Source organism: Centroberyx gerrardi, chromosome 12 (assembly GCF_048128805.1).
Source record: "Centroberyx gerrardi isolate f3 chromosome 12, fCenGer3.hap1.cur.20231027, whole genome shotgun sequence".
Taxonomy (NCBI): Eukaryota; Metazoa; Chordata; class Actinopteri; order Beryciformes; family Berycidae; genus Centroberyx; species Centroberyx gerrardi.
In genome coordinates, this window is record NC_136008.1 from 24,942,519 (window position 1) to 24,955,505 (window position 12,987).

General features: G+C 44.1%; 1 protein-coding gene across 1 annotated transcript in view; it reads left to right on the plus strand.

The window, feature by feature from the left end:
- Positions 1 to 12,987, plus strand: part of LOC139931856 (CUB and sushi domain-containing protein 3-like) — a 214,744-nt gene that overhangs the window by 167,007 nt on the left and 34,750 nt on the right. The window contains exons 56-59 of the mRNA XM_071925480.2: positions 1,674 to 1,859; positions 3,664 to 3,837; positions 8,782 to 8,964; positions 11,698 to 11,874. Of these exons, the coding sequence (XP_071781581.2) occupies positions 1,674 to 1,859; positions 3,664 to 3,837; positions 8,782 to 8,964; positions 11,698 to 11,874 (720 nt within the window). The remainder of the gene's footprint in view (positions 1 to 1,673; positions 1,860 to 3,663; positions 3,838 to 8,781; positions 8,965 to 11,697; positions 11,875 to 12,987) is intronic.

A 12,987-nucleotide genomic window follows, 5' to 3' on the forward strand; every position in this document is an offset into this window, starting at 1 on the left:
TACGCCACATTAGGCCTCAGCTACACATGAGCTCAGCTTACTCAAAAATAAGGGAATGCTAAATAATTGAACCTGTGTGGCATCCAATGTGGCTTTAATTGGGCTGCCACCTCTGGACCGAGTGAGCCAAAGCTAGATTTTGCCAGACTTTGCCCGTTTAAAAATATCTCTCCTTGGCATGAGTTCTGCTGGCAGTCAGATCATGTGAAGAGACACATTTTTCATTACTGTGAATAGCACAATAGAGACAGACGTGGTCAAAGATCAAAGGAGCAAAACCATATTAAACCCTGCTGTCATGACTCCCTTTGTCAAAATATTTCTGCTCATTCTCCCTGAAATTTCTCACATTACGCCAGCTTTTTCCAACATTTGCATTACTGATTTAATTTGATGTTGCTCTGAACTTAATTTCACCCTCATCTACTTTCCTCTGTCTAAACCACCTCGTCAGCTGTGTGGCATCGCAGACTTCAACAGCCTCTAAAATGGATGCGTGTGAATATGTGACAGTAGATGTGTCATGGCTTCTTTTGTTTCCAGAAGGCTGCATTAAGTGTCATTACTATTGAGAATGCTTAATATAGCTTGGGCTCAGTTGTCTCCCTGTTGGTAGAATAAACAGATACAGCCACTGATCAGGTCATATCACCAATTCTATTATTAACTCACAAGTGAACATGCTGACAGATAGCATTTATGCAAATGAGGCTCCAACCAGGGAAAAATGACTGTACTGCTTCCAGGAAAGAAAAGTCAGATCCCCAGTGATGATATTGGGTGGAGTTAAGTAGGCAGATGATTGCCATATGACTATTACTTATTGTCTTGTTTTTTCCTTGTTGAGCTCATCATTTATAGCCTCTGAAAAGCCATGTTGAGAATTATTGTGGTCAGAATAGAGAATAAACTTGCACACACACTGTAAGGGCATGCATAACTAGATATAATGCAGGCAAATAAGCCAACCATTATGTCTAAAGCTTTTACAGTGCAATAACTATATATATGGTATTATTGTACAATATTGCCACTTCATTATATACCATATTTCATTTTGTGCTGTGTAGCAGCATATTCTACACACATCTTTGTGCCATAGCAAGCTAATGGACAAAGATGACCTTAATAGTAAGATGATTGTAGGAAACCTTGCCAAGAAATGAATATTCACCTTGGCCATAGTAAACATTCACAGTCCTGTACATCAATAACTCATCAGCATAATTTATCTCTGAAACCCAGAACAAATTGGTGTTTATGAAAAGTTGCCAGTTTTGATAACTATTATTATATCACCATATAATTATGATAAAAAGCACACAAACAATATACTGAACTCACTTTACAATTCCCAAATAGGCACTGAATCCTCCACATAATGATCCATTAATAAACAATACTAGACTGCACTCAGTTTTAATTAGTTAGTGCCACACTGACATTTTGGGCAAGAGGCCCTTTTTCAGCATGTAGTTCAGCAAGTAATAGTGTCAATATGCAATTCAGGCAATAATTTGCCTGAGTTGTACATTTAAAACGGGTGTCTTGCCTGAAAAGTCCTTGCAGCAATAGAAAATTAAATGAGAATGCTGTCCTTTATTCTTCCATTATGATTAAACTAATTAAATAATGCATGATGGCATAACTCTGTTTTTTCCTTTCTCGCCCAGTGGTGAACTGCACAGACCCAGGTATCCCTGCCAACTCCATCCGAGAGAGCAAGATCGAGCACGGCAACTTTACCTTTGGCAGCGTGGTGTTTTATGACTGTAACCCGGGATATTACCTGTTCGGCTCATCGGTGCTCACCTGCCAACCGGCCGGCCACTGGGACAAACCCCTGCCAGAATGCATTGGTACGACGGCTAGTTTTATTACAACATTGACCATCAATTGGTGAATCAACCATCTATCTATCTATCTGTCTCTCTGTCTGCTTAACTATTTATGTCTGTCTGTCCACCTGTCTGTCCATCTGTCTACTGATCAATGCATCAGTCAGTCCACTTTAATGTGCATTTTGGATCAAGAAGCAAAGCCAAGGAATTAAAAAAGTTTCACTCTCGATCGCCTGTGTCCACAACCTTGGTCGTGTCCCCATTTGCTTATATGAGTTTTAATGGCGCAAGTTGCTAAATGCTGTGCCTAGTAGCATCTGTGTAATGCTCGATGTCCCAGTGGCTTATGGTTATGTTGCAGTGCGCCTAATTGAGGAATGGGCAAACTGTCACGGGACCACATGGGGACCAGTTGTTCAGGCTGCAGCTAACGATCCCTCAAAACAGACCGAGTGCAAATTATAACAGCAGCCATCGATGATCTGTATGGGTTATCTGAGGTTATGAGATTGCACTCCCGGCTCATCGTGCATCGTGCTCTGTGTGCGAGTGCAGCCAAGAGTAATGACTTATTCCAAGTGAAATTATCTAAAGTAAACCTCTACATTTTTTTGCACACAGGCTCAGAAAGCACTTCATTTCATGGTACAGAGATGATGCACTGTATTTAGTTTGTCAAACGGAATGGTAATTAAAGAGATGCACAGGAGTGTCTTTCTCAAATGTTTATACACAGCTGCAGGCTTCAGTGGCTCTTTGTGCAGGAATTAGCTTTGCGAGAATTACAGAAATTTGCTTTGCATTATGACGCTAAGCTGATTAAACGACAGCTCCCACAAACATACATAAAGGTCAAAAGCGTAATAAAGGAGCCAAGAAAGTCATGTACTGGATTTTGTTTTGAGCCTTGAAAACACATGAGCACAGTGAGCATTTTATCAAGTGCTTATACCATATCATATTATATCTAATCTGCTTTTTATTAGCAGTGTTTGTGACACCGGGGCAGTTCTGAACAAGCAGACAGTAAAGAGTTTTGTGTTGAAACTATAAATATTAAGGCACTTTATTGTCTCTGAACTGCCCATCCCTTCAACATCAGTTTTTCTCAAGCACTTAACAGATGCAGTGAAATAAAATTCACAGCACTGCGAGGTAGATTGTGGCACAAATCAAACGCTGCTGGACATACTGATTTTCATGGGGTTTATTGATTAAGCAATAAGCCACAAGAGGTCATACTGTACAGAGACTTTAGCGCAGATAAGAGACATTGTCAGACAGGACACAAAGCATATTTTCTGAAGATTATGTTTTGGCATTTTTTGCCTTTAATTTGACCGTCCACACTAGAGAGAGACAGGGAAGACTGGGAGAGAGAGAGGGGCATGACATGGGATAAAGGTCCCAGGCCGGAGGATGTCATGGGTACATGTGCCTTAGCCAACTGAGCCAGCGTATTTTCTTTCAATACAACATTGTATGAAAAAGAAGACCGCAAACGTTTAATAAATCCTTTACTTTGAATCGATAATAATTAAAAGTTATTCTTCCGCCAAGCCAGTTCTTGAGCAGTAGCTGAACAATGTGGTGGCACAGCTTCACATAAGAGTCAGTATGAGTGATTTTCGATTAGCACATAAATATTTATGCAGTCGCGGTGAGCATCCATAGGGTGCTTTTACAATGGCTTCAAATGTGGTTCCAAATAGAACTATCTGTTTTATAAAGCGTGGTGCAGCATGTAACATCCATCCATCCATCCGTCTGTTCACCCTATGCATTGATAATCTCATTCTCTCTCCCACTCCCTGTCATCCAGAGGTGGACTGCGGCCACCCGGGTTCCCCTCCCCACGGACTCATGGTCGGGGAGAAGTTTACCTTTGGCTCCACGGTGCGCTACTCCTGCTCCGGAGACCACCAGCTCATAGGAGACTCATCACTCACCTGTCAGCTCAACGGACACTGGAGTGCCCCGCTGCCCCACTGCTCGGGTAATCACAAACACACACACACATACACACACACGTTTTTAGCTAGTACACATGCATGTATGCAGAAACAAACACACTACATGAACGCAAACGCACATTTGAGCCCCCTATTCAAGTAGGGAATGCCAAAATCCTGCCTGGTCTATCACACTTTGATCACTCCATTCCATCGATGGCATTGAACGAACATGAAGTTTTAGTGTCACGCTGCTCTGGTCAGCATGGCAGCAGACGGTGGCAGCCAATTCAGCTCTTACACCTCTTTTCCGAACAATCCCTCTCTGCAGGATAGCAGAACTGCAACAAGCATGTAAAAGCCGAACAATGGCTGCACACCTGTGAAGGCTACAGCTGCTTTTTTCCTCACCGGTCACAATGCCTTTAAGTACCGCACATAACAAGCCAATCCGTTTTGATCATCATTGTCCACAAATTCCCCAGCTACTCAAAGCAGTTTCAGCGTTTCAGTTTTTAGAGCAGGCACTCTTGTGGCTCGTTTGGTGTATTAGCGTTTGGCTGGTGAGCGCTAAGTGCTGGAACAGCACACTGACGTTGGACCAGTGCCAGATAACCCACATCATAACCTTTATCCTGGTTCCAAAGTACCCATCGTTTTTAATTCAATTCAGTGATAGGGAGGTACGACTGATGAACATTACATCTAAGCCGCAGCATGTGTAGGAGCAAATGCCGTCGCCCGCTTGAAATATCAATCAATCGAGTGGGAGATACTACCTCCGACATAACCTAAATTAAGATTTACATTCTCTGCAAACAAAAGTTTTCACTTAACTTTTTGTGTCCTGTGCCTCAGTGCATTTAGTTGCAGACTCTCCACTTGACATTTCACTGAAAAATGCCTCTTATATTTCAAACTTTTCTCCCTTAATCCCTTCGGTGCTCATCCCTCCCATCACACTTAAGTATTCCTGACCATTTTAGTGGAATCTCTTTACTGCATGTTCGCTCGCTTTGTTCAACTCGCTCACCCAGAAGTAATGTTTGTAAGCAGAGTTACATGACAGTGTTTTCTTTCTTTAAATGGGAGTGGGCAGTCCACTCACCTTTTAGTGTTTTTTATTTACCGAGACAGTTGGAAAGTAGAGAGGGACACAAAGCCGAGGAGACAGGGATTCAATCCTTGGACAGTAGGGACATACATGTGGCTGCAGAAGCAAGCGACTATCTCTGGGCACCAGTCGTGTTTTCGTATTTTTTCCCTGAGTTCTGCAGAACTGACACAGCGACGCAGAGGTGTGGTGGGGAGTTTTTCCCTACCTGCATTGTATGAGCCTGCATAATGATCTGCTGTGTATAAGTACTGTTTATAGGCCTGAAATTATAGCCATAGAATCTAATAAAACATGTAATTTTAGTGTCTTTGAAGTATGTTTTTACTTTGTTATCACCTAGTCTTTCAAAGCAATTTGGCATCAATTACTGAAATGATTTGATTAGCACCCCACTGTTAGGACAGATGAGCCTTATCATAGCCTTATTATATGCGCCTTATCATATTGCAACACACACTGTGAGCTTTGTATCACCGACATGAGCTCTATCGCCTCTGTTTGTCCGGCCAAGCCCAGCTAATATCCTCTGCTTTGACCTGGGCATAAATATTCCTTTAAAATTGATTTGGGGAATTTAATTTAACTTGTCCCACGCCTTATCGGCGTCAACACATTATTTGAAAAATGAGATAAGTCAAACCAACCGCAATTTATTCCAAAGTATTTAAAAAGTCAAAGTTCAATTGCTGTTTAGAGTGCAAACTCCTGTGGTGGAAATTACTGAGCAGAATAGGAGTTCTGGGTCAATGATCAGTTTGATTAAATCATAATGAACGACTTGGTGTGAGACTCATCAAGTAAAGGAAAAGATGTTGAGGTGGAGAGTAACCGATAACATGAATTTGGATTACATGTGATTACAAAAATGATTACAAAACATTATAAATAGATTATGAAAATGCAAGCTTAATCAGTAGTGACTTTTAAAACAGTAATCACAACAGGTGCTATTGGAAAAAATATGGGATTGGATTACGAAAAACACTAAAAGGGGATTAGGGGCAGTAGTCCGGCATAGTGAGTAGGGAGAGTTAAAGCCCAGGTGACAGCAAGCATCTGCCCATCTTTGTCTCTGAGCAAGACATTGAATCCCTAGCAGGTCCAGGGAAGCTGTTCTGCAGCTGAGCCTGACCGCAAGCAAAAAGAGAATCCCCCCTGTGATCAATAGAGTATTAAAAAAGGGGCATTTTAATTGTGAGATTATGGACACAAATATTATTTTCTTAACTTAAAACAATGGTGGATGTTTGTTATGGTTGATGATAATACTACTATTTAAATTATACTACTATTTGTAAATTGGAATATGTTGTCCACACATTGTGTAATCCAGGGGATTATGTTACTGCTTCTAATTAAGATCGTAATTAGTAAGAAACCTTTGTAGATCATTTGTTCTACTCTGAAAGGCTTGATAAATTCGGACCGATAGCAATAAGCAGATGTTGGATACTATGAACAGCTGCATGGCATGCAGTTGCGGTAAAAATAAAATACACAACACAACAGGATGTGTTGTGCATTTTGGATGCATTGTATTGCAGATGCTGCAGAACTGGATCTCAGCTGTCTTGCAGGAACTAAAGGCATGATGCAGCAAATGCATGGGATGTTGAGAGGTTTAAATGACTGGAAGTGTACATTTTAGCACCTACTTTTCACAAGCACATTGGCAACAACTACTAAAGTGATGCAATTAGCACTGCAGCGTTAACAAGATAAATAAGCTATATTGAATGTGTTAAATTGTGCTTTAATGTGTTTCTCTCATTTTGAAATTCCCTATATCGTGTTCCGCCGCTCCATCTGAGCTGTGAATCCCCCTCACTGATGCTCCCTTGAAGGAGACGGTTCAGAAGGTTGTTTCACAGAACGCTTGCAGCCCAAGTTGGCAGCCAAGTTCTCATTGGTTTCTTTACACAAATAGCCATGAGACAGCTTTGACTGCAAAAACTGTTTATTTGGAGAACCACAAATTATTTAAATGACCTGTTGCAATGCTCAGAGAGTGCAGATCAGCAAGAGCAACAAAGTCCTTAAGGCTTTGAATTCTTCAGAAAGCCAGACCATCATCAGCATCTATCCATCCATCCCCCCTTCATCTCTTCTGTCCTCCCTTGTTAATTAGTAAGAGAAGGGGGTTAAAACCACTTGCCAAGCCATCTCCCTTTGTGTCTCTTCTGTGGCATGACTGAGTTGAAGGGCTTATTATTTCCGCCACAAAGGGAGTCTGAAGAACGGACATTAATTCAGGTTCAAACCAAATCCACCACCATCCCAATTAGTGAGATTATAACTGTCACAGCGCATTGCGAGCCGGGCGGCCTCACCTTAGCAAAGGAGACTAATGAAGTACCGACAGCCGCTGTGAGTCACACACACACACACACACACGCATGCACACAAGTATACACACATGCACTCGCAAAGACAACTGCATGCAAACACGTGCAGGCGGAGGCAGACACACATTCAAAGGTAGGCGAGGACACACACACGTACACACACACACATTGCTTACTGCTGCCACACACACACACAGCTGTGAGCCCTTGACCTGACAAATCCAGTTCATGCACATGTGGTCAGAGGGATGCAGGGAGAAGATATGAGCTTGGTGTTGGTGCAGTAAGGCTCTTTGTCAACAAGTCCAATATTACTGCAGGTGTTTGCTGCTGTGTGGACAGAGTGCAGCGGGAAACACACAGGGAGCGATGCACAGTGTGTAGGCACAGCTCAAGGAACAGGATCTCAAAACCAATAAAGTCCAGATCCCTCACAGAGAGACGTACATACCGAATTGAACAGACAAGCAAAGTGGCAGATGGGACAACGCACGCACGCACACACACACGTGCGCACGCTGTATTCCTATCTATCTCCCATCTTCCTTCTCTCTCTCTCTCTCTCTCTCTGTCTAAAGAGAGAGACCTTTTTCATTTCAGAGATATTTTTTCTTTCCTCTCCTCCACTGGTTTCATTTCTCTGAGAGAACTGTAGCAGCAGCGGCAGCAGCAGTGGAAGTGGTGGATGTAAGGTGTTTTTTTTTTCCTCTGCTCTGGGGATGTCCCTGATGAATATACCCCCCCGCCCCCCCCCCTCCTCCCAACCACCCATCCCCACCAGCAACCACCCCACCCCCCAGACTCCATCCCGACTCGCACACCTCTCTGCTTAGCTCACTCTTCATCGCAACAGGAAATGTTCAGTAGTCATGGTACGGCCCAGACTTGTCAACCGTCATCTGTCTCTCATTTCCCGTGCCTTAGAAAAAGAACATGTCCCAATTCCACCCCCCCACCCCCCCCATTCACCGGAGACAATCCTGATGGGAAGATGAGATGTGAATTGCTAACACAGTCACACAGCATGTCTTTTTATTCCGGTGAAATCGTAGATGCACAAGACAGGTGGCACTGCCAGTACTATCTGTGTTCCTCTGTAGAAAAAAGGCAGGAGGGATAATTCAGGATAATGAAAAAGGATTTAGCTCCAGAGGTCAAACCGTATTCATCATTTCTCATAACCACAGCTGGTTGCCTTTTAATGCTGCCCCTGCTGCTTTTATGGACAGAATGCTCTTGGTGTCAAAGCAGTGAAAAGTATCGGTCCCTGCGGTTGTTGGCCTGGTGACAACTGCTCATTGGTGCATTGTGTGTTTTATAGCTGCTTCCCGGAGGACTTAAAAAGACGGAGGGTTTGAGCGTAAGTCTTCCCTGTATTGTCCCCCTGCGTGACAGACAGGAATTCAGCGCCGCGCCACGGTGAAAGGACTCATCTGTGAACACACGCACAGACAGTTAAAAACAGAGGACGGCATCTCCATTTGCCTTGTCTTCATCGCTCGCTGTCTGCTTATCTCCCATTGCAGGCGACGCGGCGGGCACCTGTGGGGATCCTGGCACGCCTGCCCACGCCAGCAGAGAGGCGGGCAACTTCAAAGTGCGCAGCAAAGTGCGCTTCACCTGCGCGGTGGGCCACACGCTGTACGGCTCGGCGGAGAGGATCTGCTTCCCCAACGGAACCTGGTCGGGCAGGCAGCCTTTCTGCAAACGTAAGGGGGAACATCTCGAATCTCAAATGTCTCCGAAAATGTCATGTATCAGATAGTGGGGAGGAACGCAGGAGTGGTAGAAAGAGGTAACGCACACGTATTCTCTCTCTCTTTCTCTCTCACACACACACACACACAAACGCTTGCACCCACGCACGCGAACGATTTGCGAAAGCTCACAAAACACAGTACTGCACCAGATGGATAAGTATCTCTCTGCTGCAGTCTGGTCTTTTCTGCCAGCACATGGTGCTGTGACTAGCTTCCAGATCGCAAACCAAAAAATTCATTAATTCTAGACACCTAAAGCCAAGTTCTTTTTTGGATTGTGATAAATGAATCATTGTGGATTTTGGAGATATTAGTTCACAGAATGCCAGCCCTACGTGGTGCATAAATTACCCCCAGGGGTCAACCGGATATTGAGGCAAATGTTTGACTGCTTCCCTCCCCTCCGTCCCGTCCGCCAGCTCGGCACGACGCCAGTGTCATTTTTAATATGATAGGCCAGTGCACCAGACGCTATGAAGTGCTCTCTCTCTCTCTCTCTCTCTCTCTCTCTCTCTCTCTCGTTCATTCGATCTCTCTCCCTCCTCTCTCTTTTTGTATCTGCCTTTTTCTCTCTTTTGTTCCCTCTTGCCGTCCATCCTTCATTTTGCCTGTTGTCTGTCCCTTTCTCTCACTACTCCCCTTCTCTCTATCTGTCTTTATCTCTCTGTCTGGCTGTCTCCTCCTCCCCCCCCCTCTCTCTTTCTCTCTCTGTCTCTCTTTCTGTCTCTCCTTGTTCACCCCCTGCCCTCCTATCTTCCTCTCCTTATCTCTCTATCTCTCTCTCTGTCTCCTCCCTCTTTTTGTTTCTGCCTCTCTTCCGTTCTCTCTCTCTATCCATCCTTCATTTTGCCTGTTGTCTGTCTTTCTCTCACTTCTCCCCTTCTCTCTCTCTCTGTCTTTATCTCTGTCTGCCCCCCTCTCCCTCTTTTTCTTCTCTCTCTCTTTCTCTCTTTCTCTCTGTCTCTCTTTCTGTCTCTCCTTGCTCACCCCCTGCCCCTTCTATCTTCCTCTCCCTATCTCTCTATCTCTCTCTCCATCTCCCCACTGAACTACTGATTTAAAGATTGTTTTAGCTCTCCGTGCACCCCAGGAGGGAGGGAGTGAGGAACTCACTGGAGCCTGAATGAGTTTCCGTGCTGTCTGTCTATGATCTAAAGGCCTGTCTACTGTTAAAGCCCATCCATCCGTTATCCACAACCTTTTACAGTCTCTGGAAAACAGTCAGTGTGGATATTCAGCTTAATATCCAGCACACAACGCCATCAAGGCCTGTTTTGTGCGTCTGTCATCATGTCTGTCATGAATTATTAAAATGAGGAAGTCAAATGGGATCCAATACTTTATCTGCGGTGTGTGTGTGTGTGTGCATGTACTCAGTATGCGCATGTATGCGTGAGTGTATGTCTGTGCCTATGAGTGCATGTGTTTGCACCTCCTATGAGTGTGTGTGTGTGTGTGTGTGTGTGTGTGAGTGAGTGTCCCCACACGTGTGCGCACGTGTGAGTACAGGCTAGGAGAAATCACCCCCGCGCCTACAACACTTCCGTCTGGTGCCGAAATCACTATTTCAAATTTTCCAGGCAATTAGGTGATTGAGAGGGCAAATCAATTTTGTAATGAAACATGATGCGGAGCAGGAGAAAAACAACATGAAACAAACCCTATAGTTCCCCCCCCCCCCCCCCCCCCCCCCGGGGAACAGAGAGAAATGATCCCCTCGGTTGGTATATTCCGGAAATGCTGCAAAATGGTTACGGCGGTGTTAAAAAGCTTTTCATCCTTCAGTTGACAATTGAAAATCAATTTTTTTCTTCGTCACCAGGGTTTGTAATTATGAAGTAATGCATTGTAGGGAACGCAACCTACGGTCTGAGATCAATTTGTGCCTTAATCAGAAAAAGGAGTATTATGAAGCTGACATCGTCATGTGTCCTGGCCAGTTACTCTAAATCAGTAAATACATTTTAAATTGTTTTTTTCTTTAGCAATAAAGGGAACTAAAAGTTATATTATTGTGCAAATTGAACTTTAAGTAAAACTCCTCAGACATTAGTTGTGAATTTTCCACACAACTCCCACAATCCTCTTCTCGTTTTCAGACAGAACTGTGCGTTCCCGCAAAGGCACGATGGGATTGTGCAGGAACTGCACTTGTTTACTGATGACTCTTCAATAGTGTGGTGGGGATGTATTGTATTGTTTACCACTGTGCCAGCCCTGCTCAGTAGCATCACAGCTTAATAAAGCTGTGATGATATATAGATCAGCGTGTTTGTCTCACAGCTCCTAAAGAGAAAAACAATGCCTTCTTCCACCCCACTTGGTGTGAGGCGCACACACATAATAGTGAACTCTGACACCATCCAATGATTTTTATCTACCTTTTTCGAACTGTTTCACCCGACTACTTATTGGAGTAAGTCTAAAAGCTGCAAATATTTGTTATTTCACAAGAAAAAAAAACATGTATTCCATAGATAAGTAATATGATTTTACATATAATATAGGAGGAATATATTTCTTCACAACCCTTCAATCATCATGTGCACGTTGTCTAGCAGCCCTCTGGAGGCTCCCAACCCTCAGATTGTGAATCACTGATATAGAAAATAGAAAATCCATTACTATTTTACACCTCTGACCTTCACGTTCTCTCTTTTCTCCCCCCCCCCCCCGTTGCAGCGGTGCAATGTGGGAACCCAGGTACGCCTGCTCACGGCCGCATCTCCCGCGTCGATGGGACGACCTTCTCCCACTCCATTGTATATTCTTGCATGGAGGGCTATTTCCTCTCCGGCTCGCCCACACGCCAGTGTCTGGCCAACGGCACGTGGTCCGGCACCGCTCCAAACTGCACAAGTGAGTATTGTTTTCGCAGAAAGCCCAAAGGGATATAGGAGTGCTGTTTCCCGGTCGGTTGTAGCACACTTATAAGGCCCGTCTGCTGTACAGTGTCCGCGCTGTGAAATGAAAATAAGAATAATGCGCTGTCCGCTCGCTGTCTAAACATCGTGAAATGGGCAGTGTCTGGCCGAAGGGACGCGGTCAGGCAGAACCCCAAATTGTACCAGCGCTGTAAACACAGAAACAAAACAGAGGAGACTGGACGTTTCCCGGTTGATCGCATTTAGCTCAGTCACACTTACACCTACGCTGGCACTCGTCGAATTTGTTATTGTTGTTTTTCAGAAATAGAACAGAAAAATGGAGAGCAGAAACAGGACTAAGAAGAATGGGCACTCCCGGGTACGTCACGGCTACGCCCACAATGAATTTATTGTCTCAGTGAGAGTGAGCAGCGTGAGGCCGACCGCACATGGTCGGGCGCGGCTCCAGACTGTGCCAGCGAGTCTTGTTAGTACTGTAGATTCTATCGGCCATTGTTCTTGCATTCTGCGTGATGCTCTATCAGCAAAGTAAACACGCACTTCTTCATGCCGATAAACCCCTCTGAAATGAATTGAGCTGGACGGAACTGAAGATGAGTTGGCTCCCTATCTCTGCCAAGTGGAGACACTCCGAGTGATCAACAGCGGTGCTAAAATAGGGGATAAGATTTCAAATAGCACATAAATCTCTGAGCCTCCTCTCCCCGCGAGACGTCAAAACTGTCAGCCGGCGTTTTATTGTCCGGATCCCAGCAAATGAGCCTTGCAGTAATTAAGAAGTATGCCAATCTATATTCAGTTTACACCGGGATAACTATCAAACAAAATTACATATTGTACTTCTGTCTGAGAATCACCATATTCTCTCTTACTCATTCTTTTTTATGCCAGCTATTGAATTACAAAAAAAAAAAAAAAAAAAAAAGATAAATGGTACAGGCATAATTTTCAATTTTGGAATGAAATGAGTCTCTGGAGAGATATACATAGAGAGGGAGGGAGATAGAGAGAGAGAGATTGGAAATGGGATTGAATAATGGTGATCAGACATGCAGAAAGTTAGAATACGCGGCCTTCCTGCCTC